Source organism: Asterias amurensis, chromosome 3 (genome assembly GCF_032118995.1).
Source record: "Asterias amurensis chromosome 3, ASM3211899v1".
Taxonomy (NCBI): domain Eukaryota; kingdom Metazoa; phylum Echinodermata; class Asteroidea; order Forcipulatida; family Asteriidae; genus Asterias; species Asterias amurensis.
The window spans coordinates 8,492,840-8,517,965 of record NC_092650.1 but is presented as its reverse complement, the minus strand read 5'-3'; the positions used below and the strand labels follow the sequence as shown (position 1 = coordinate 8,517,965).

The following is a 25,126-nucleotide window of genomic DNA, read 5'->3' as shown; positions in this document are numbered from 1 at the left end:
CCCATCAGATAGAAATAAAGTTGATTCTCAAAGTTATGTCAAAACACAGCGCTATTTGTTGTAGTATTCAACAGACAATTAATAAGCGATGCGGTTTCCAGATTTTGTGTATCAACAGTTTGAAAGCTTTTGTTTCAACTTCAGCTTTTGTTTAACCATCTGATTTTGTGTCTTTGACATTATAGTGCATAAAGTCCTGGTAACTAAACTATATTGTACATTGTTCTGGCTATATTCTTTTGAAACATCACAGCCAATAAGTTTTTAACTTTGGAAAGCCATGAAGACAAATCGAAAACAGATCGCTATTGTTTGTAACATTCAATTTTACAAAGATATTCAAATATACTGTGTTGAATGTTGAAAGCAAATCAAATAGCTTTGAGAGGTTTTTTATTTAACTGAAATTGTGAGTTTTACTAAAAGATCTGTGATGTCACCAGTAACTGAGTCGTTAGACTCCTATTTTCGAAATAACCGATAATGTCAAAAATTTCGAAAAGGAAATCTAGCGTCCCAGTTTCTAGGTCTAAAGCTTGTATGATTGAGCCGTCCAAGCAAACCAAAGATGTTTGTTCATCAACATGATCAACAAAAGAAAGGTCTTTAAAGTGTAATTATTCTATAGATTTTAAGTAGATGTGTCTTATTTTTTATATATTTTTTCCCCAGACAATGGTCGACCTAGACTGAGAGGTGGACTTTTGTCAATAATAAGTTACTGTCTAACCTAACTGAATTAAAACCAAAGCAAATGTCATGAATGGGTTATTCTTCTTCATCTTTCCTATACGAAGCCTCACATGTGAGTATTATCGTGCTGTGAAGTGCAAAAGTAGGCAGGCCGTGGGAACATGTCAGCAAAAAGCTCACAGAAATACATGAAAAATTATAATAAACAGTGCAGGTAGTTAGGCTAGTGCTCTTAGTTAAAAATAAACGATGACATGCGCCAACAATAATATTAAAACACATTTCACGGAAAAAGATGTAATTTGCATTTGGAATGCTTAGTTCCCATTATAAATATGTAGGAAAACTCCTATCAAAGAGCTGAAATTCTCATTTATTTTCTCACCAAAATGAGACAATAATTTTTGTATGATCATCGTAACGATAAACGATCTTAAATTCAACAATGGTTTGAGATCCGATTGGTGGAATGTTACCAATTATGCAGATTACCACTTCCTCCCTAGGCCCTAGACGTTGTTGCGCACCTTCAAAGTTATGAAACAGCTGGGTGCCAATCTACCTGACCCCCGACCCAGTTTTTGTAACTACGGAACGATGCGTTGATTTAACAAGGCACGTGACCCTTGCTCGTGAAACTTGTACGTGACGTCACAAGGGAACGATTGCGCGCACGCGTCACATGTGTGTGTGTGCGTCAATCGTGCGTTATTCGATGTATTTGTATCTCAGGTCTTGTGACGTCCCGTCCGGGCCATGTGACGGGTAGCCTTTAGTCAAGGCGTACGCGGCACGCCAGATGTCACGCACAACCCGAAGGGTCTTTACCAACACTCGTTTTTGGGCCTTGTGTTTTTCTTTACATTTTTGCCAACGATTTTGGTGGGAGAAAATGTATTGCATACATAATGCATTAGCGTGGTGCAGTTGCCGGCCAAAAAGAAGCCACATTTACTTGCATGACGTCACAAGATTGTTCGATGCAAACTAGTTACATTTTCTCCCACAAAAATCGTTGGCAAAATAATGTAGAGAAAAATAAAAGGCCCCCACCAAAACGAGTTGGTAAAGGCGCTTCATGGCTTCGCGCCGCCCGCTCGCGGTGATAGTCTTTTTCCGTGCGTTACATTTTTGTGCTGTGCGTGCTATCCGGTGTGTCGCGTGCATCTTGACTAAAGGCTATTTGACCGGCGGCGGTGGAGGAAGGGGGGCCGTAGCAACCATTGATCTCCGTCACAGAGTGTGTAATGGAGATCAATGGTAACAGAACCACGAAAAGGTGGGTCGGAGTTCAAGTAGATTGGTACCCATCCGTTTGTTTTTATCACTTCAAAAGTGAGCAACAACGTCTAGGAAGAGACAATTTGCATACTGGTAACATTCCACCAATCGGATCACAAACCATTGTTGATTTTTGAGATCGTTTACGATGTGGACGTTCATAAAAAATTGTCTCATTTTGGTGAGAAATAAATGAGAATTTCAGCTTTTGATTGGAGCTTCCCAAGATAAAAACAATGGGAAGCCATCACTCAAAGAAGACCGGTGTTTTAGGTAAGTGACAGTGGATGCACACTCATCCCTTTTCCGTAAAATGGTGTGTTACTGTTATGTCAATGTTACTCGACTGTTATGTTAGTGTTAAAGGCCGGTTTATAGTCGGTCGCGCGATGGTCGCGCGACGGAAATCTTGCGCGCAATCCTAAGACTGAGGCCTAAAAACCGCGTCTTTTTATGATTGCGCGTCAAGATTTCCGACGCCCGACCATCGCGCGACCGACTATAACTCGGCCTTTAGTGTCATTATTATTTTTTAATTGTTGCGATATAAAAATTTTTTTAAATAGACATTTATTTTTTTACCCAGAGAAAAAATCACCTGCATTTAAATTCACTGAAACTGCCTATTAGTAGGCCTACTTAACAAATTTAATTACATTTTTGTCCTAAGGCATTATGACCAGTGTCAAGCTAGCACCGGATTCAGTGTCACCCTTATTAATTCTTTTGGTTGTTTGTAACAGCCAGTCAGCTATTGTATGTTTTTAAAAAGGTTTTCAGATACAGTTTTAGGCCTGATTGCTATCTTGTTACACAATCTTCAGGCCTAATACTGTAAAACTGTATCTGAAAACCTTTTTAAAAACATACAATAGCCGACTGGCTGTTACAACCAAAATAAAGGCGACACTGAATCCGGTGCTGAATCCGGTGCTAGCTTGACGCTGACGGCATTATGGCTACTAACTATATTAGAATCTAGAGCAGAGATATCATAAGGCATGAAAGTAAACCCCCCCCCCCTTGATGCACTTACACTTCATAACAATCCGCTTTCCCCCATTTCAGACCAGTAATGTTTGGTTTCAGGAGATAAGAAACCAATCTGTGATACTTTCTCTTAAATGTAGACTTAATATTTATTGCTCTTATCGGAATTTATAACAGTTATGCAGTAAATAAAAAAAATAATTGTTGTCATTTTCACTTAAAATATTTTAATATTTTCCCCACATTTGCGCACCACAGAATCCCAAATAGTAACCACCTCACGGGATCAATTTAGTGACTAAAGCAGAATAGTAATTTTGTTTTGAACTTTCGAGGTTGGATGATGTTTCTTTGACTCACTTCTTGAATGTTAGCATAATAATGCACTAGTGATTAGTACCAAAAGTCAATCATTTTATAATTGTTTGAGCATAACCAAGGACAGGAAACTTTATTCTCAGCATGATTAAGCCTGATGAAAATACAGACCGTGAGTAAACTGCATAGCTTCTGTCACCGGTGCAGCTTGCACAATTTCGTGGTAAACAGGAATCAAAGTTGGGGACCGAAAACATATGAGGGTCGATAACGTATGACGCTACGATATATCCTCCACTTACCAGTTTTCACGCTATTATGCACTTGTAAATGCAAAAAGTTTGGTATTTTAGGCATTTCTACAAGGTACAAAAATATGTCATAATGTTGAGGCCATATATAATTACCAACAGTGTGCACTGCCTTCAATTGGGTGAATTTTAGTAGTAGTTGTAGTAGTAGGCACTTGGTTTAAAATTAATATCCATCAATGAGCTTCAAGAATGAACCTCAACACATATCTAATTCATAATCTTTGTCTTTAACTCAACTAAGATCGACTAACTGGTATGCCAGTGGATATGCCCCAAAATCCAGGCAAGAAACTGAAGAAAAGATCAAAGTTCAGATTCTGGGTAAGTACCAAGTGGAAGTGTAATTTGTTCATTAATCAACAGTAAATATCAGTCTGTTGAGCAGCCAACAAACAAGAAAAATCGGCAACGCACAACAAATTGACATGTGGCTGTACATTAAAGTCATTTCATTTCATGACAGGGGATCCCCTTTAATTAAATTGCTTCAAAATATTCCTTTAAAGACAGTGGATACTATTGGTAACTGTCAAAGATCAGTCTTCTCACTTGGTGCATCTCAACGTATGGCATAAAATAACAAACCTGTGAAAACTTGAGCTCAATCGGTAGTCTAATTTGCAAGAACGAAAGGAAAAACACCCTTGTCACACAAAGTTGTGTGCTTTCACATGCTTGATTTTGAGACCTCAAATTCTAAACTCAACGTCTCGAAATCAAATTCATGGAAAATTACTTCTTTCTCAAAAACTACACTACTTCAGAGGGAGCCGTTTTGTACAATGTTTTATATCATCAACCTCTCCCCATTACTCGTTACCAAGTAAGGTTTTATGCTAATAATTATTTTGAGTAATTACCACTAGTGTCCACTGCCTTTAAATGGAAGTGAAAGGTTTTATCTTTTTATTGCTGTTAATTGCATAAAAGCAACATAAACTAAATTCTGAAATAACACTAAATGTTTTCATAGCTTTATGTTGCATGTGGAGCACAGGAACTTCAATACTTAAAAAATGGCTCACTTCTTCCCTTCACTGACAACTGAAACAAACTGGCATACTTTCCATGCACCTGCAGGGGTCGAAATAAACACTTGACCACAGACCAAAGGGGCCAGTGATTTTACCCCTGGGTCTGTAAAGCTTATCATTTATATCTCATTGATAATATCTTCAACAGAAATTTGTTTTTTTAAATGTCGAGAGATCATAAGATAAACCTTTGAGTATTGTTTGCTCAAATAAGAAAATTTGATTAATCTGTAAAAAGCTCTTACTCAAGATTCTGTTCGTTTGGAACTACAAGCTATGAGGTCTTGTAGAATTCTATCCCAAAATCGAGCCCTGACCTGTTGGAATACCATGGTGTGGAGTATCTGCGATTAAAACAGATTAGAAAACTATCCTGTTTAGCAGATGTTAATTTTTGTTTTCAATCTGGTTAAGCATGGTTACATCTGTGTCAAGCAATTAACATAATACATCATCTTTCCTGATGTTAGCAACACCTACATGTGCTAGTAATTGAGTGCTAAAGAGACATTTGTTTCGTATCATTTCTATTTAAGTTAATCCATAAATGGTTCTAACATACTTTTTGAATGATAAGATTTTAATAAAACATTTTCAGGCAAAGAAAAGAGTAATCACCATTTCAAGCACCAACCTTGAAATTGATGGCAATGTTGCTATAGTTGACATCCAGTCAGAAAAAGTGATCACCATTTCAAGCACCAACCTTGATAATGATGGCAGTGTCGCCATAGTTGACATCCAGTCAGAAAAAGTGATCACCATTTCAAGCACCAACCTTGAAATTGATGGCAGTGTCGCCATAGTTGACATCCAGTCAGAAAAAGTGATCACCATTTCAAGCACCAACCTTGAAATTGATGGCAGTGTCGCCATTGTTGACATCCATTCAGGTCAGTCATAAATAAATCCTTATTAATAATGTATTTGATAAATAACTTCAGTCAGTTTAAAAAAACCGAGTACATTTAAAATACACAAATGATCTAATTCTTGCATCAGAAATTAGTTGTGTTTGCCTGTCACTCTGTGTGACCACTGATATGCAAGTAAGCCAGCTTGATTGGCCTCTCAACACTGAACCAAGCAAATACTGGCCAGGGAGACGAGGAAACTAGTCTACAATGGAGCATTTAATACCAAGATTTCTTTTTCGCCTGCAGAACTCAGTAACAAGGACCTTGAATCTGATAATGGAAACAACAAGGAGGAAGAGATACAAGGACTTGATGATGAAGACCTTAATACTGAATCCATCTCAACTGAGGTAATGGAGAAGCCTTCATGTGATGATGAGGAAGACACCATAGAACTGCTGTCCAAAGAACTGGTTGCATCCGTCTTAGTTCAAGCTGTGAAGGACCTTACAAAACAGAAAGAACAGATCCTAGCATTGCAGACCAATGAACTAGTTGCATCTGTCTTAGCAGAAGCGCTGAAGGACATCCAGTCAGGTCAGTCATAACAAAATCCTAAATGTGTTTTATGTATAAATTCAGTCAGCTTTAAAATATGATGTGCATTATACACACATTATAAAAATCTTGCATCGGAACTTTGTTTTGTTTGTCTGTCACTCTATGTGACATATTAAGCCGACATGATTGACCTCTCAACATTGAACTAAACAAGTAGCCTACTGGGCAGGGAGACAAGGAAACCATAGTCTACAATGGAGCATTTAATACCAAGATTTCTGTTTCGCCTGCAGAACTCAGTAACAAGGACCTTGAATCTGATAATGGAAACAACAAGAAGGAAGAGATACTTGGACTTGACGATGAAGACCTTAATACTGAATCCATCTCAACTGATGTAACGGAGAAGCCTTCATGTGATGATGAGGCAGAGACCGTAAAGCTGCTGTCCAAAGAACTGGTTGCATCTGTCTTAGTTCAAGCTGTGAAGGACCTCGAAAGCATCACTGATGACAGCAAGAACCAGGAAGACCAGATCCTAGAACCTCAGACCAATGGACTGGTTGCATCCGTCTTAGCTGAAGCTACGGAGGACCTCAAAAGCATCACTGATGATTGCAAGAACCATGAAGAAGAGATCCTAGTTCTACAGACCAATGGACTGGTTGCATCCGTCTCAGCTGAAGCTACGGAGGACCTCAAAAGCATCACTGATGATTGCAAGAACCAGGAAGAACAGATCCTAGAACTGCAGACCAATGGACTGGTTGCATCCGTCTTAGTTGAAGCAACGGAGGACCTCGAAAGCATCACTGAAGATTGCAAAAACCAGGAAGACCAGATCCTAGAACTGCAGACAAATGGACTGGTTGCATCCGTCTTAGTTGAAGCAACGGAGGACCTCGAAAGCATCACTGATGATTGCAAGAACCAGGAAGACCAGATCCTAGAACTGCAGACCAATGGACTGGTTGCATCCGTCTTAGTTGAAGCTACGCAGGACCTTAAAAGCTTTGCTGATGGTTGCAAGAACCAGGAAGAACAGATCCTAGAACTGCAGACCAATGGACTGGTTGCATCCGTCTTATCTGAAGCTACGGAGGACCTCGAAAGCATCACTGATGATTGCAAGAACCAGGAAGACCAGATCCTAGAACTGCAGACCAATGGACTGGTTGTATCCGTCTTAGCTGAAGCTACGGAGGACCTTGAAAGCATCACTGATGATTGCAAGAACCAGGAAGAAAAGATCAATATCCAGGGAACTGAGGCTAAAGACTGTGCTACCTCCATCTTGATAGAGGACATGATTGGGCCTGCAGAACTCGGTGGGGAAGACTTTAAATCTGATGATGTCAAAGCCGAGGAGGAAGAGGGAGCTGATGCCAAAGAAACTTGTGTCTCAATCTTGGTGGAGAAAGAGAACAAGAAGATTCCAGAACCTCCAACCTTTCCTTGTACGTACTAATATACACATTTCAAAAGACTACTTTTATTTGTTGCAAGGTTGGTTGTCTAGAGCCATTATACCCATACAAATTTTATTAGATATTTACTATTTAAAAAAAGCAAAAAAAAAAAGCACATGAGCAAATGTGAAAAAGTTCCGTTATACAAAAAACAGATTGAAGATTGCGGGAAATCAACAAACCAATTGTTTTCTATTGAATGTTTAAATAATGTTTTTACTCTTTCATTTTAAATTCAATTTTGCTGTGAAAACTCTTTTCCTATCTTTTGATCCTAACTTTTTAATGAATTGTGTAACAGATTTCTGAAGTAAAAACAATTTCAGCAAAACGGGTCAACTGGTTTATACATGTATTTTCTGTTAAACTTTTTTAAGTAAGACCATTAGGCCTACACACAATCAGAATTCATAGAGATGTTTTTAATAACACCGCAATGCTTTATTTTACAGGCCCACACCATATTGATGTATCACGGATGAACAAATGGATTGAACAACTTGTAAGTCGTTTCACCTCCACTGAATATAAAATTCAAATACATCTTGAATGGAGTAAATATTCAGCGCATTCTTTTTATGGTTTAAAATGCTTGTTAAAGTTCATCATTTATATAAGTATTGATTTACGATACTGTTTTGGCAGTTTATTGTGCAATGCTGTTACTGGTTCTTCAGCGTACCCATTGGTTGACACGGTATGAGTAAAGTATCTGTAGAATTGATCTTAGTTCAAAGGGTTTTGATTGTAATGGTGACATGAACGAGTTAAAAGAAAGAAACCCAATAAATAATTGTTTTAAATCTTTGTAGGAAATTGAGACAGAAGATGACTGGGATCCAGTTATCAAGAAGCTTGATGAGATGAATGCAGAACGTATTCAATTCCTGGCTACCTACAATGCCTTCATGTCAACAATGGACTCAGATCAGAAGAGTCTTAAGAAAGACACTGTATCTTCCTCAACAAGTAAGGAACCAATCTAAATCAAATCAATTTTAGCAAAGTGTACTTTCCTTGTAAATTTTTAGTTTCAGAGAGACATAAATTTACAGTCTTTACAAACAAATGATATATTTTGGAAAGTTTAAAACCTAAAAAACAATCTTCAATTATTTCAACTACCATTGTTACAGAGAAGTCGAGTGGAAAAACCAGTATCAGTAAAAAATTGTGCTGTTTCTATGTTTCTCTTTTTTACACCATTTCTAATTTAATTCTTGGATTTTTGGGGATACTATTCTTTTTTTAATAATTTATTTTAATTCTAGAATCTGAGGGAATGAATGCAGCCACGGAGAGCAAGTTGATTCCAGACGAAGTGAGTCTAAATTTAGTTGATCTTAATAAGATTCTTGTCCACAAAGATGCTCTCATCCCTGGAATATATATTGGTCACCCCATCATCCAAAATAGTATTTAAATTATTTACTTTGTTTGGGGATGAAAAAAAGAGAAATTTACGAGACTATGATTTGAACCTATGACCTCCTTATTAAAGGAAAGGTACATGTTTGGTAATTACTCAAAACAAATATTAACTTAAAAACTAACTTTGTAACGAGCATTGGAGAGCTGTTGATAGTATAAAACATTGTGGGAAACGACTCCCTCTGAAGAAGAGTAGTTGTTGAGAAAGAGGTAATTTCTCACTAAAATAATAAAAGACTTCTAGCTAGAAGTCTTTTATTTCTATCAGAAAGCATACAAATTCAAGGGTGTTTTTTCTTTAATCATTTTCTCGCACCGATGACCGATTGAGCCCAAATTTTCACAGGCTTATATGTTATGCATATGATGGGACACCAAGTGAACAGACTGGTCTTTGACCAATTACCAAGCGTGTACCTTCCCTTTAATGTGACGGCGCCCTATACCAACTGAGCTATCTAGCTTAATAATGTGATTCCCTGACTGCCAGTTTCCAGGTTGTATCATAAACTTGGGTGTGATCCCTGGCTATCACATCATTTAATGGTTGTATAGCTTCTGAATGGCACTTCTGATAAAAAATATTGTAAAAAATAGGGAGACCATGCACCAACATAGGGCTACAGACAGCTCAGTTGGAAGAGCACTGGATCTGAAGGTCATTGGTTCAAATCTTGCTCTGGTCAGTTTTCCTTTTGAATTTATTCAATATGCTTTGCAAAAACATGAGATTTAAAGCCGTTTCTTGTTAAATCTTTTGTGGAACAAAATTCTGACGTCTTTGACACTGGCTAGGAAACCAGATAAAAACATGCTGTGCAATAAGATTATCAGACAGAGAAGTGTACAACTGTCAATCATCAGTGGTGTCAGGAGGTTAAACATTCATTCTTTTGAAAGATTCATACAAAAATGTCACTCACACAAAAAATTATTGTCCTTATCCTTCACAGTCAATTGCTAAGATGGATGTTGAGGATCAGGATCAAGATAAGAATAATGATGTGGATGATATCATTAAGATCCTGGACCAAAATAACAGTGAACATCTTGTTACCATGGCTGCTAATAAGTCTTTGAAATCCATGATTTCCTTTATGGATGATGACACGGATGATGACACTGATGATGACACTGATGATGACACCGATGATGACACCGATAACACCGATAATGACACCGATGATGAAGAAAGTGATTGTTCATCAATCAGTAAGTACTTCAGACAGAGTTGTTTTATCAATAGAAAAGGGTTTCTAAAAACAATAAGTGATCCAAAATATTTTAATATAACAAATGAAAGCTAGATATGTTTAAAAATTACATTCTTGATATTTTCATAGCTTCTGAACAGATGGATGCGCCAAGTATCACCATGGCAACCCTGTCGGCACAATCGTCCAACCTGACTTACATCTCTGAGATTACAGATTCTGTTAACCAGACTCAAGAACTGGCTCCTAAAATCGATGTGCAGTCTAGTGACCTTGTCAAGAATTCCAAGTCTCCTGAGGTGGTATCTGCTAACAAGACCTTAACCATCACTAAAGACTTGGCTCTCAGCCAATCTAATGACTTCACCATGCAATCTACTAACATGGTCAGTGAAATTGCTGACCTGTTGACCAACATTAATGAACTGGTCACAAAGTCCCAACAGGTGGCTGGCAAATTGTCTTCCTTTTTGGTCAATAATGCATCGGACAACGGGGCTATGAAGTCAACATTTGCCGAGTCTCTTGAGCATGTTAAGGATACTCCGATCATCAAAACTGCTCTCTCAACTCCTGAAATGACAACTCAAAATGATAAAGTAAGTGTTATTAAAAGAGCATTGATCTATTTTGCATAGGTCAAGACTTTTGGGGCTCCCATTTTATTTCAGGTTCTCGTCACTGATAGATCATTTCGAAAAGTTGAATCTTCTTCGCATCAATGTTTGTTTTAATATTTTGCTCTTAATTACAAGTCTTCAGTACTTGAGTACTTTTGCTGGAACACATTTTTTATTTGCCCTCAATGGGGATTGTTTTAATGAGATGTATTTAGCTTGAGAACATCCCAGGCTTGTTAAGTCTAGATCTGACAATATTTGGAAATCTTTGCCAGCAGATGATAATTCAGATGAGGAGAGAAGCTACAAAAGGTCGTGTGAGATCCCTCTACTCTGCCCCTGATGACCAATCTGGCAGAGATTGCCAGGACCATCCTCATGAAAGGATGGAATCCATGGGAGATGGTGAACATGGACCTTGCAATAAACTCCAAGATGGAGTAACTAAGGAGATAATCTCAGATGATGGATCAACAGATGATATTGCCCTCTTGGTTGAAAGCAGACTTCAACCAGCAGTAAGGTCAAAGTTGATTAAGCAGGTACCCTTTGATAAGGAAAGCCAAGACTACCCTCCTAGCAAGATGGAATCCATGGGAGATGGTGAACATGGACCTTGCAATAAACTCCAAGATGGAGCATCTAAGCAGATAATCTTAGATGATGGATCAACAGATGATATTGCCCTCTTGGTTGAAAGCAGACTTCAACCAGCAGGAAGATCCAAGATAATCTTAGATGATGGATCAACCAATGATATTGCCCTCTTGGTTGAAAGCAGACTTCAACCAGCAGGAAGATCAAAGTTGATTAAGCACCAGGTACCCTTTGATAAGGAAAACCAAGAATACCCTCCTAGAAAGATGGAATTCATGGGAGATGGTGAACATGGACCCTGTAATAAACTCAAAGAAGGAGTAACTGAGAAGATAATCTCAGATGCAGGATCAACAGATGATACAGGCTTCTTGAATGAGAGCAGACATCAACCAGCAGGAAGGTCCAAGCTGATTGAGCAGGTACCCTTCGATAAGGAAAGCCAAGACTACCCTCCTAGAAAGATGGAATCCATGGGAGATGGTGAACATGGACCTTGCAATAAACTCCAAGGTGGAGTAACTGAGAAGATAATCTCAAATGATGGATCAACAGATGATATTGCCCTCTTGGTTGAAAGCAGACTTCAACCAGCAGGAAGATCCAAGCTGATTGAGCAGGTACCCTTTGATAGGGAAATCCAAGACTATCCTCCTAGCAAGATGGAATCCATGGGAGATGGTGAACATGGACCTTGCAATAAACTCCAAGGTGGAGTAACTGAGAAGATAATCTCAAATGATGGATCAACAGATGATATTGGCCTCTTGGAAGAAAGCAGACTTCAACCAGCAGGAAGATCCAAGCTGATTAAGCAGCTACCCTTTAATAAGGAAAGCCATGACTGCCCTTGCAGTAAGTTGGAATCCATGGGAGATGGTGAACATGGACCTTGCAATAAACTCCAAGATGGAGCTAAGAAGAGGAAAGATTCAGATTCTGAAGTGAAATATGACATTGGCGTACTGGTCAGAAAATTCAGTAATTTAGAAGCTAGAATCAACCAGCTACTTGATAAGGTACCATTCGACAAATTTTGCCGTGATCATCCTCGTGACAACATGGAGTCTACGGGAGATGGTGAAAATGGATCTTGTGACATACTCCAAGATGGAGCTAGTAAGACGAAAGATTCATATGATGAATCTACAGACAACACCAGCTTCCCTATCAGAACACTAGGTTATCAACTAGCAAGAAGTAGCCAAGAGACCAGCCAGCAGAGACCTGCTTCTCATCAGACAGGGACCAACACTGCACCAGAATTCATGGACTGCCTGTCGGTGCTCTTTGGTCTTTGTATATTGTACTTTTTCCTCTCCCTCGAGGCAACCATGCTTTAATTCATTCTACAAAGAATGTTCCAGTTATTGAGATTAAGTTGGGAAGCACTTGACTGGGAGTGCAGGTAGAGTTCATATTATTAATTACAAAGAACTGTTGTTGATCAGCTAATATTTCAAATAACATGTTCCTTCCTTCACACCATAGAGCCAAGAGTGACTGAAACAACTCTTTTTCTGAAAACTTCAAGAAAACTTAAAGATTCAACAATTTGGGCAAGATACAAAAATAATGTAAGGATCTAATTTGCAAAATTGTTGTTATCGTCCCCAATATATTTTTGGGGATGTAGTGGAACAGTAGACATATATTTTTAGGATCCAATTGTAACTCAGAAACAGAAATCGTGTGAGTTAATTCATCAACAACTGGAGTAGATACTAAATTGCTATTGGATTATAATTATGTATGGAACCATCAACTTGCCAGTAGTTTATAAAGAATGAATATAAAAAAGTTAAAAAAAAAATTATGTTTTTAAATAAAAACTTTAAAACTGTTGCTTAATGTTTATCAAAAACAGGGAAAGATATTCTCTTACTTCTAAAACATTTTTTCAAGGAAAAAACATTATGTTAAAAAACAGTTAAGTTATGACACTTGACGTAAAATCATGTTATCCTAAACATCAGAAGTATTTTCTAATACCATAATTATTTATGATACAAAAATTTCAAGAAACTTATTTGGAAGCCTTTTTTAATGGCACTTTTTACCAATGGGATATCATGTCTCAAAGTAACCTGCGCATTTATTTTTAGCCTACAATTGGACAGCTTTTTTAAAGGCCTTGGACACTACAAAATAACAAACCTGTGAAAGTTTGAGCTCAATTGGTTGTCATAGTTGCGATATAATAATAAAAAGAAAAAATTCTTACTCGTAATTTACGAAGCCTATATTTACGGCTTTTTGTCAACAACTGCAAAACAATATGAACTCAATGTAATCTAGACCAAGAAAGCCAAATAGTATATCTTTAATTTGAAAAAAGAAAAGTAAAATAAAAAATTCTGACACTTTTATCAAAACTAAGACTTAATTTATATCACCAAGTAAACGGAGTCATGTAATATTCATTCAAGAAAAGAAACTTCACAGTTACAATGAAAACACTTTGGTTTTGTATCATGTACCAGTATAAACGCTCTAATTATTTTAGAAAAAAAAGTTAACCAGAACAATCAACTTATTCCATTAAAAACCTCATCATGTTTGTTATTAATAAAACAAATTATATACAAAATAACTGCTTGTTTCCATTTCATCTTACTTTGTATTGTTAAGTGACCCTTTCCCCAAACACCTGGCAAAAAGACAATTGTGCTCAATCCAGGGCCCAGTTTCATAAAGCCTGTAAGCACGAAAATTTGCTTAGCATGACATTTCTTACTTGATAAAAAAACCATTGCCACCACATTTCCATGTGATTTTCAGGATAAGCAAACAACAGTAACAATATTTCTCACACACAATGTGAAACAAATGGAAAAGTGGTTGGTAATCCTGTTTTTATCAAGGAAGAAAATTCGTGTTAAGCACATGTTTGTGCTTACAGGCTTGAAGAAATTGGGCCCAGATCTTCTTGAAATATAACCTTTGAAATGATTTAGAAGCCAGATTGTTTGCTGTTGTGGTTTATCTAAAGTCATTCATTCATTGAACTTTCACCCTTTATGGAGCAAAGTGCATGTTTTTAAAACTGCGAAAAGTGCAACCTTTAAAGGCGCTAGACACTATTGGTAATTGTCAAAGACCAGTCTTCTCACTTGGTGTACCTCAACATGTGCAAACATAAACGTGCTTCCAGATGCTTAAATTCAAATATTTTTGTGAGAAGTTACTTTTCTCAAAAACTACGTTACTTCAGAAGGAGCTGTTTCACACAATGTTTTATACTGTCAACAGCTCTCTATTGCACATTACCAAGTAATTTTTTGCTAAAAATTTATTTGAGTAATAGTGTCCAGTGCCTTTAATAGTGTTATGACTTTTGTCCAAGAAATAATAATAAAACCATGGGCTTGATTTCACAAAGAGTAAACAAATTATCTCAACTGTATCAATCTTCGTTATACAAGTCGCTATTGACAACTCATCTTAAAATGAATCTTGGTGCTTTGTGAAACCGAGCACTATTTCCGATGAAGACTGACTTGTATCAATCTTCATTATACAAGTCACTATTGACAACTCGTCTTAAAATGAATCTTGGTGCTTTGTGAAGTCGAGCACTATTTCCGATGAAGACTGATTAGCAAGTTTACTCTGTTTATTCCACACAGCAAAATAACTTGCACACAAGAAGCCACTTTTTATTGAAACATCATTTACACTTTATTCATTCTCAATCTTAAAATAATGCCCGAGGCAAGTTCTGGTTGTATTAAATATTGGCATAATTTACATAACAAACACCTTTTCAGGCTTATTATTGGGTTTTATTACAATTTCTTTGTAACACAGAACAGAAATTGTCTGAAAGTTCAAATGCCCATTAAGTATGAAAAGTTAAGTTTCTCTGGAAATGTATTAAGGAACTCTCCATGTAGATGTTATTATTTTTCTCATTGGCACACAAAAGATAATACATAACAATTGCTTTGCAATGAGTATTTTTTTCTCTTGTGGTATTGCCATAAATGACATTCATAAATAACTCAAGACAGTTTCGCTATTCCTATTGGTGGAGAGCGCATCACGTGGGTGTGTATAAACCTTTGTTTATGACCAGTAAAAAGTGTTGGAACATGGGCATAACACCAGAGTTTGCACCTGTGCTTATAAGACAGTTTCTTCATTCCTATTGGTCGAGAGCAACCGCTGGAACAGTTGTGCCACATAACACGATACGCGCAACGTGCACAGCGTTCCCTTATAATGAGTTGTTAACCCGAGGGCGGCGGAGGGCCTAACCATTTCATAGCTTGAGGGTTGTGTTGAAAGAAATCATTGAAAAATTATAGTTTTTGCATCTATTTTACTTTTTGACCAAAAGTGTTTATGTTTTTTGACCCAAAAGGTATTTGAATGGGAATCAAAGTGTGTTGAATCAGTTTTCAACTAATGGTTTACACCCGCCGAGGCCTGGGTCTTGATAATTTACCTTCATCTCGGTAAAATTATCAAGAACCAGGCCTCGTTGGGTTTAAACCACTAGTTGAAATCTCGTCACCACACATTGATTCCCTTATTAATATTTGTTAACCTTAGTTATGATCGTTTTGGACAACAGTTGGTATAAAATGCATATTTTGATTTGGATGTCTTGCTCATTTAAAACACAACAATAATTGTGCTATTTTTATCAAGGCATTAAACTGTATTAATTTGCTAATTATACTCTAAACAATGAATCATATCAACCTTTTGAAAACAAATCATGCAAATACACTGGCATAATAAATCACTTTAAAGACAGTGGACACTATTGGTAATTGTCAAAGACCAGTCGTCGCACTTGCTGTATCTCAACATATGCATAAAAGAAGAAACCTGTGAAAATTTGAGCTCAATCGGTCAGTTGTGTGCTTTCTGATGCTTGATTTTGAGACCTCAATTTCTTAATCTGAGGTCTCAAAATCAAATTTGCGGAAAATAACTTTGTTCTTGAAAACTACTCCACTTCAGAGGGAACTGATTCTCACAGTGTTTTATACTATAAAACTCTCCCCATAACTCGTTACCAAGTAAGGTTTCATGCTGATAATTATTTTGAGTAATTACCCATAATGTCCACTGCCTTCAAAAATAATTTCTTGAACTGTAGGTAAACAATACCTTAAAACTGCCATTTAAACTCCACAATGAATTTCTCATGCAATATAAAAAATGATTAATTTGGTCAAGCAAAAGTTACTTGAAGGCAAGGACATCTTTTGTAGTTATCAAAGACCAGTGTCAACTACAAAAAACCTGTAAAAATCTGAATTCATTTGGTCGTCAAAGTTGCGAAAGAATAATGAAGAAAAAAAGTTTGTCGCACCCTTTTCGCACGAGGTCTCTAATTAAATTCAAATATTTGAGTTTCAAATTACTTCTTTCTCATAACCTACATTACTTCAGAGAGTCATTTCTCACATATGTTTTGTACTACATGTATCAACAGCTCTCCATTGCTCGTCACCAAGTAAGTTTTTATGCGAACAATCTCCATTGCTCGTCACCAAGTAAGTTTTTATGGGAACAATTATTTTGAGTAATTACCAATAGTGTCCAGAGTTTTGTAAACATGCAGCTACAGTATTAACTTGAATGTATGGGTTTTTTCACCTTCAATTGTGACCGGAAAAAAGGCTTTGCGAGGTAAAAAATAATGAACATAATAAAAACTGAGCATTAAAAATGTTACAAAAAGTATTATTAAAAAACATTTATAAAGTTTGTGCCAAAGCACTTTAACATCATTTGAAAAAATGTAATTTTGCAGTTTCACAACAGATATAATTTACAAATGTAATGTACACATGTAACTCCCTCCCTACCCCTAGAATAAAGGCAGGCCTTGACATTAGCACTGTAGTATATTAGCACCCAATCTATGTCAGAAAGATGCTGACTCGTAACAAAATTATTTCCTAGATTGTGCAACCATGATGTAATTTACCTTAAACATTTTTAAGGTTTTTTTACATCCAGAGTCAACCATTTTAAAGGTATCAGTTACTTTTTGAATCAATTTGAATTGATGTTCAATAAATATACCTGATTCATTGACATCCTCCAGGTGCCATCTTAGAGGTAAAACAATGATGAAACAATCAAAATGCTGAATTTGTAGGCGCAGCACAGAGGATTAGCCAATGAACATCTCTTTTTGACATCCAACTGAAATGACATCATGTGCGTAAGGTCTAACGTGGGAAAAGTAAAAAGTTGATAAGTATACAATGTGTAAGTGTTTACTTGTGTAAATTCAAGCTGGATTACTAAAACTTCATTCAAGCTACATGTACTCAAGAGCAGTTACAATGTTTAGTTTTGTTGAAATGCAGCCACATAAACTTATAGAAAGTGTACACAGTTAACACAAATTGAAAGCAGGAAAAGATATACCATTGACAAAGGGCTTGGCATTGCATAGACTATCCCTACTGTGCAGGATCAACTCATGTGGGTGGAGGATAATTAGTGGAGATTAAATGGACCCTTCCGTGAAGTATGCTAATTACATTCGCGCATGCGTACAGACCCTGTTGGTTGGCAACTGCCATAGACTAATCAGACGCGCAATCCAATCGCGTCACGCACCCATTAGCCATGTACAAAAACAGCATGATGTTCCCTTATTTTGCCAACCAAAGCGTTAGTGCACACGCGCTATGTGCAGTTTACATATTTCATGGGAAGGGTCTATTGCAAGGTCTGCCTTAATTAGAGGGCATTGAGTGGTTGAATTGCACTTGCACATCAAAATAAACATATTGCAAATTATGCAATAATGAGTTCGGAAAAAGGCAACATCAAACTTGAAAACTTCAAAACCCTAAACATGACATTTAATAAAGGAAAACCTATTAATTTAAACTTTTTGGAGATTAAAAATCGTTTTCATGTTTTTCATACAAAGATGGCACATGTACCTGTACAATTTGCATTTAAAATCTTCAATTTAAAAACTGTTCAAACATTCTTAGAAAATTATTCATCATCATGTTCAGAATGTTGAAATGAATCACTTGTGATCGACCTTATGAAATGAGGTCAAGCAACATGAATAAACAATGGAAAGTACAGTGCAGTGTTTGGAGCTAATGAGCAACCTTTTTTTTAACTCTCTAGAAGGTGCTATTATCAAAGGACGACACGTGCAATGTGAAAACACTAAAATGCTTGTAACAAACCAATCCATTAAGCTCTACACATTTATGTCTATTGACCAATCACAGCCCTGAATGTGCCCAGAAAAAAAGTTGACACAGACGCATTTAAAAGTCCAATAAAAATAAGCTGGTGCCATTATATTATACTGAGTTGGATATTTCCACTATAGTATTGCACAAGCTCAAACAGCACCATCAACCAAGAGTGTGTTCCACTCCCGCAAACGACTCGCAACTGTTTGCGCAAACGACTCGCAACCGTTCGTGTAAACGTTTTTTTCTTTGGAACGATTGGTGCGCATTACGCGATGTCAATATGGCAGCGCCGTACGTAGTATTTTTTTAAACTTCGCTTTTGCTGTATGTACATGTAGTCCTTCTTTCTACATCATTTCTTCAACTAATTAACTTTGTTACTTTAAATCTTCATTATAAATCACCGAAAATACAATATAATCATGTTTGTGACAAAGAAATAGTTCCACTAGCTTGTCCGTCATTTTAAACACCACTCGCCAACACCTCAGAAGTATGTTCGCCTTAAGTTGCCAACGTTCGCCGACGGTGGCAGCACACAACTCGTTCCACTTCAAGTTGTTTGCGAACGTGCGCAACTGTTGGCCACGTTTGCACGAGTGGAACGCACTCCACGTCAAAAGCAAGTAAGACCTCTCAAAATCGATGGCTGATAGTTTGACTTTTGAGTGGTGTAAAAATACTGCACATTTCCATGTACATAACCCCCTCTCAGAACCATTGCCCCCTTTGTTTTCCCTCCAAATGAAATATAAAAAAATACATTTAATAACCCCTAGCTTGAGTATGGATTTGCCCCCAATTGCCTCCCCCCCCCCCACCCCAGCTATTGCTTTAATCATTCATTTGTTTCATACACATAGTCAGATGCTTTAATAAAATCAGTTCTGATCCATCAGCATCAATGAAATCAACACATGCATAGCTTGCTAAAAATGATCCACTGTTAAATACGGATCTGTTGGCTCATGTATTCAGTCATGCTTATAAAACAAAAAGTATTGAATTATTCTAGCTGAATCTTGTGTCTGAAAGGTTTAATGAGAATTACCTGTCAACAGAGGGCTTGATTATGGATGAATGATCTGTTATTGTTCGAGAATGAAGAAAATCCCTAACATTAATTTCAATCTGACATACGTGTCATAAGTGTCTATAGTTTTCTTTATCACAAAGAAAGCTTTCATAACTTTAATTAAACTTTTAGCAAGTTTTAACAAAATAATTTGAGCTGAAACAGGTGTACCGTATCTTTTTGAAAAATAAGAAAATGGTCATTCCTCAAAGTAAGTGATAAGTCTGAGGTTATTCAAGGAACAACTAAAATCACCTTGATGTGAAAACCAGTGTGAACCAAAAAAACGCAACCTACAATGTAAACATTAATGTACATTGTACATTCAATCTAGTTTGATGTGTTTGCTATTAGAGACACTTGCACCATGGTTGTGTGCTGCACCTTTAAGAACATACAAGTATGTAGAGTATGACAATCTTATTTCATTCCATAGCTAGAGGCCCAAACCTACTTGTAACATTAACATTATACCTTACTTCACCACCTACACTCGATTCAGTCCTTTCAGCTTGTCCAGTGGTGCTAGATGGTGGTCTGTAGGTTCCTCTTGAAGGTGGCCTCTTTCTTCTTCTTGATTTCGCGGTTTTCTGTTGTCTCGGTGTAAGCAGTGGCCAGGTTGGTTCCAGGAGTCGATCAAACAAAGCACGAACTCTCCGTTGTGTTCCCTGCAGCAACTCACTAATCACCAACTGGTACTGCTCTGTCATTTGCAATGGACGAAGAACAGAGCAGATACTGTGTATCAATGGACCGTTGTACAACACAGCCATGTCAGGGTTGGGGAAGGGTTCCAACAGGACTTTGTTCAAGTTGACGACATCCAACAAACATTGCTGCCACTGTGCCATTTTGTGCGTCACTTCTAGGTCCAAGTCAAACTTCTTGAATTTCTTGTACTTGTTGGCATGTGACCTACAGTTCTTCATTAGAGCATACACGTCAGAGTTGATCAGACCTATTTGTAGAAGGCTGGGTGTACTTTGGCGTCTGCTGATGAACTCTTGAGTGGTAGTAGCCACTCCCTGAAGCCAACTCACAGTTAAAGCTAAAACATGATCAGACCTAACCAAGGGCTCTGCATGATGTATTAAGTATACGGTCACACAGGTGGCTAGTTGGAATGATTCTGGAATACCTTCAATAATTGAGCTGTTAATCCCAAGAGTGGATAGAAGAAACTGTCTCCGCTCGGAAGCCGTCATTGCAGGAACATCTCCGAGGGAAGGAATAGCCGATTTCATTCCATCACCTCCATCAATCTCATAGACTGGTTCTACTAGAATGTGTTTTAGTGTGCTTAATCCTTGAGCATACTCCTCCACAATAGGTGGTATTTTATCAAGAGACCTCTGATCCCAAAGTAAGATCCCATACACCACTGATCTAATGTGAACAGATGGCACTGCAGCACTTTGTTGGGATGGGTCTTCCACCTGGATGCGAAGAAACACCCTATTTGTGCACAACACATTTGCACAAAACATCTCTACCTTGCCCCGGGTAAGAAGCTCAACAAACCATTGAGGTATTGAAGCACAAATCGCCATCTTGCTTGGAGTGGAACCTGATCTACTAGATGTACCAGAGAGCACCTGTTCAATGGCCAGACAGTCAGGTAGAGAGTACATCTCTAAGGATGCCTCAATCAGCTTTTTCAGCTGTAGTCGGCTAGCACCTCTCTCATGTTTGATCATATCACTTACGGCTTCCTCAATCGTCTCCTTCTCGCTCAACCAAGAGAGATAACTTGTAATTTGATTGTAGCTCTTGCTCTTTGTTTTGGATCGTGAGAACTGAGAGAGAACAAAACCGTGGAACCCAGTCAATGACTTACCAAAAGTTTCCTTGTAGTCATTCCCGACTGCAGTAGCAAGTACCGGAAGCAATGACTGTTTGACTTTATACATCTTACAGAATGCAGAGCCTTGATATTTCAAGCAGTCAATGTAAAAATAACTGGCTGAGGGTGGCGCTTTCTTTTTTTGCTGATGAGGGCTTTTGGGTTTTGATTTAGATTCTTCAGCTTGTCTGGGATTTTTCCACTCAAGATGGTCCAGCGGAATGTACCCAGCTCTCAAATCCAGGATGTAGAAGTCACTGTCACGTGAAGCAGCTGCACAGTTCCAGGCATTTGCTAGGGCTGCCGTCTCAGCATCAGCCTCAAAATTAGAATATGCATACGGAATACCTAAATCATCCAGTACCTTCTTAAACACCATGGAAACACAAGGGGCAAAGGCTAATGCACTGCTGCCACTAGCAATACCTACAGCTGTCCGAACCCTATCAGTGCATCTAGTCTTAACCTCAGCAAGCTTTTTATCATCTTTCTCGTAGGCTCCATCAAACAGCACAAACGTGGACACATTGCACTTGGCAAGATTACGAAAGAAACTTTGACACTTGGTAGCAAAGTGTTGATAGCGACCCCCATGATGTCCATCATCACATGCTGGAGGATCCTGATAAAGGAAGTAGAGTAGTGCATAGCCATCAATCACAAGGCGGACATCGTGTAACTGATGCCTGCAGAATAATGATGGATGCTCACCAATTAAACTTGTTAGTCCTCTAACACCCATCTCGCACCACTTCAGGTTGACTAGTTAGTAGAAATTAATGCCAATGACACAAGCAGCAAATAGCCATAGTTTGTCGATGGAAATATGTAGCTCTTTTGTTGCTCTTGTTTCAACAGTGACTGAAGATATCTGAAAATAAAGAGAAGATAACAACAAAATACATGAGAAGCTATTCAAAACTAAGAAATATGTTTAAACAACAAAGGCATTTTCTATGCATTGATAACTTGATTGCTGTTAATTTTGGTTTTTTGTTGATTGCTGCATTGTTCTTCCAGCAAATTTGTAGTCCAGTAAAAACACATACTATATGCTGAATGTTTTTCCGTTGTTTTCAACAACAGAAGTAAAGAAAGCTGAAATCAGATGGATGTGCTGAAACGTTGCTTGCCTGCAGCAAACATTAGTGATGATTTACATGTAAGGCTTACACAGAAAACAATTAGGTCGAGTAGTTATACGTGCATACTGAAAGGCAGTGGACACTATTGGTAATTGTCAAAGACCAGTCTTCTCACTAGTGTATACCAAAATATACATAAAATAACAAACCTGTGAAAATTTTAGCTTGATAGGTCGCCGGAGTTGCGAGATAACTATGAAAGAAAAAAACTTCCTTGTAACACAGAGTTGTGTGCTTTTAGATGCTTGATTTTGAGACCTCAAATTCTAAACTTGAGGTCTCAAAATCAAATTTGTGGAAAATTAATCCTTTCTTGAAAACGACTTGACTTCAGAGTGAACCGTTTCTCACAATGTTTTATACTATCTACCTCTCCCCATTACTCCTTACCAAGAGAGGTTTTATGTTGATATATTTGGGTAATTACATGTACCAATAGTGTCCACTGCCTTTAAATGGCAATATTGAGTAGCACAAAAAGACAATGATATTTGGGTATAGCAACTGCTACCATGTTGTACTTGCTATTCTAAGTGAAAGTTGTCACTGCACGCATTTACTTGACTTAATTTTTTTATTGGTTTTTGGACAGAAAATTGATTCTAAAGAATAGTCTTCAAAACAGGCTGTGAAACCAGTCTGTGAAATTGCATTGAATCAAATTAAGTTTTGAAGAAAACACACTGAATAAGGCCCTAACTGTTGAGTTAATATATAGGTAGTATAAAAAGAAAAGGAAAACTGTAAGAGGTGGATACTAGTACAACACCCCTTAGAAAAATTCTGCCGTTTCAGTGGTTTACACCGCATCACATTGTCTTAATTTTAGTAGAAACCTGGCGGCTGTGTGATAGTCGTTTTCCATGTAATAGTCGACTATAGACCCATGGCACATCACACTCTCAAAAAGGAGGCAGATCGTTGGACAATAGCTGTTCTCTGTGGGTAAAAACGTGCGCGTAACCTCAATACAGACCACGCCTCCGAACAATGCGCATAATTTTGGGTGTCAACTCTCTTTTTGCATGTTTGTACACGATTTAGACACCCCAAAATGACACCCAGGATAGGCACATGCGAGTAAGCTGCGTTAATTGCAAGGGGTCTATTAATATGGCACACGCATAAGCCCTACCAGACGTCTATTTTACCCACCTTAAACCCAATCAGCTGTGCATTTGTTTTAGTTGCGACCCTCCTGTCGACAGCAGCAGAAGTGATAAATGTTATCGCAACTACATGTGTAACCCTCCTGCCGACGGCAGAAGGAATAAACGTTATCGCAACTACCTCTGTTTCTGTTACCTGCAATGACATGCGAGGATGATAAATAGTCTGTTGCGTTGGGGTGTGTTTCTCTCGATCGTGATAATGGATGGACCGGTTAAAACTCCCTCAGTGATCCCTGGACCATCCATTAGAATGTTTAGGGGAACACCTCGGGAGTCGTAGACCTATAGGCCAAAGCACATGCACGTAGTGACCATGCATGTGCTCAGCCACTCAGTTGTGTGTGTATAAAATAATAGAGTACAAATACAATACCACATACAATTGCACTGCAGATTGCCCTGGCTGTAGTTGCGATAACGTATTAACGTAACCCTCCTGCCGACCCCGTCACCACGTCGGCAGGAGGGTTACGTTATCGCAACTACCCTGGCTGCAACTGCAACACTCCCCTTTTCATTAATCATTAAATTAACGGTAGCAGTGCTGTGTCTCAATACATTAAGCGTCCCATTTAGCTATACTCGGATACATACTATTTATGATGCATGATGTCTGGCTGGGAACTTGGAAGTGGAAGTGTTACTTATGATGCCTTTCCTTCGATGCCCACCCCTGCAGTTACTTCGTGACTTCTTCTATCTTGGGTTTTGTTGTTTTCATTGAACTCAACGTTGAGGGGGTACTAACACGGGACCGCAAAATTGATGGAGAGTATGGTTTCGGTCTCGCATGCAGCAGCAGATCGCACACTTTGCACGTCTTTCGTCCATTGAGCGGCGAGTCGGGAACAAGATATATATTTTCAGCGTTCATGTCCTGGCAACGCAAGCGCAGTTTCTGAGGTGAGAAAACTTAAATTTTCAAGGATTTTCAAGTGCATCTTGGATGCTCTATGATATTAATGATGAAGAATACGTTGGATAGTTATTTTTGTAATTGATTGAAAAGTGTACAGAATTGGAGGGAAATGAAATTAAAAGAACGATGAGTGACTGAGACGAGAGTACTGACCAGCTACACGTATCAGCATCATGTTGACTGAGGGAGTGAGACAGAGAGTAGCCCCACAATGGCCAAGGTTAGCTGAATCCTGATTCAGCTAACCTTGGCCACACAAGTGAGGCTAGTTGACTGAGTTGAACTTCCCTTCACGAAATTACGGTACAGCCTAATAAAGTCAGCAGGCATACAAATAGACCCATACAAATACGTGCAATTTGAAGTGTCATCATAACGAATACAGGGATAA

General features: G+C 38.0%; 3 protein-coding genes across 4 annotated transcripts in view; 2 read left to right on the top strand and 1 right to left on the bottom strand.

Moving 5' to 3' along the window:
• Window positions 1-1,982: 1,982 nt before the first annotated feature.
• LOC139935180 (uncharacterized) lies at window positions 1,983-13,929 on the top strand. Its single transcript, XM_071929652.1, has 11 exons — window positions 1,983-2,247; window positions 3,838-3,917; window positions 5,229-5,523; window positions 5,794-6,084; window positions 6,342-7,505; window positions 7,970-8,019; window positions 8,330-8,486; window positions 8,789-8,838; window positions 9,902-10,160; window positions 10,292-10,761; window positions 11,061-13,929. Exons 1-11 carry the CDS (start codon window positions 2,211-2,213, stop codon window positions 12,720-12,722), a joined length of 4,515 nt encoding a protein of 1,504 aa, XP_071785753.1. The 5' UTR covers window positions 1,983-2,210; the 3' UTR covers window positions 12,723-13,929.
• A 5,480-nt stretch (window positions 13,930-19,409) lies between these two features.
• The window catches only part of LOC139935446 (single-strand DNA endonuclease ASTE1-like), an 11,828-nt gene continuing 6,111 nt past the window's right edge, over window positions 19,410-25,126 (bottom strand). The window contains exons 1-2 of one of the 2 annotated variants that reach the window (XM_071930061.1): window positions 24,411-24,521; window positions 19,410-22,370 (exon numbers count right to left, since the gene is read on the bottom strand). In XM_071930061.1, coding sequence (XP_071786162.1) covers window positions 20,082-22,241 — 2,160 coding nt within the window. In that variant the 5' untranslated portion in view covers window positions 22,242-22,370; window positions 24,411-24,521 and the 3' untranslated portion in view covers window positions 19,410-20,081. Of the gene's footprint in view, window positions 22,371-24,410; window positions 24,522-25,126 lie in introns of those variants that run through there. The other variant, XM_071930063.1, reaches the window with a different exon arrangement.
• LOC139935445 (serine/threonine-protein kinase Nek11-like) overlaps window positions 24,632-25,126 on the top strand; it is a 25,309-nt gene continuing 24,814 nt past the window's right edge. Inside the window, exon 1 of the mRNA XM_071930060.1 lies at window positions 24,632-24,719. The gene's annotated coding sequence lies outside the window, so the exon portion shown is untranslated. The remainder of the gene's footprint in view (window positions 24,720-25,126) is intronic.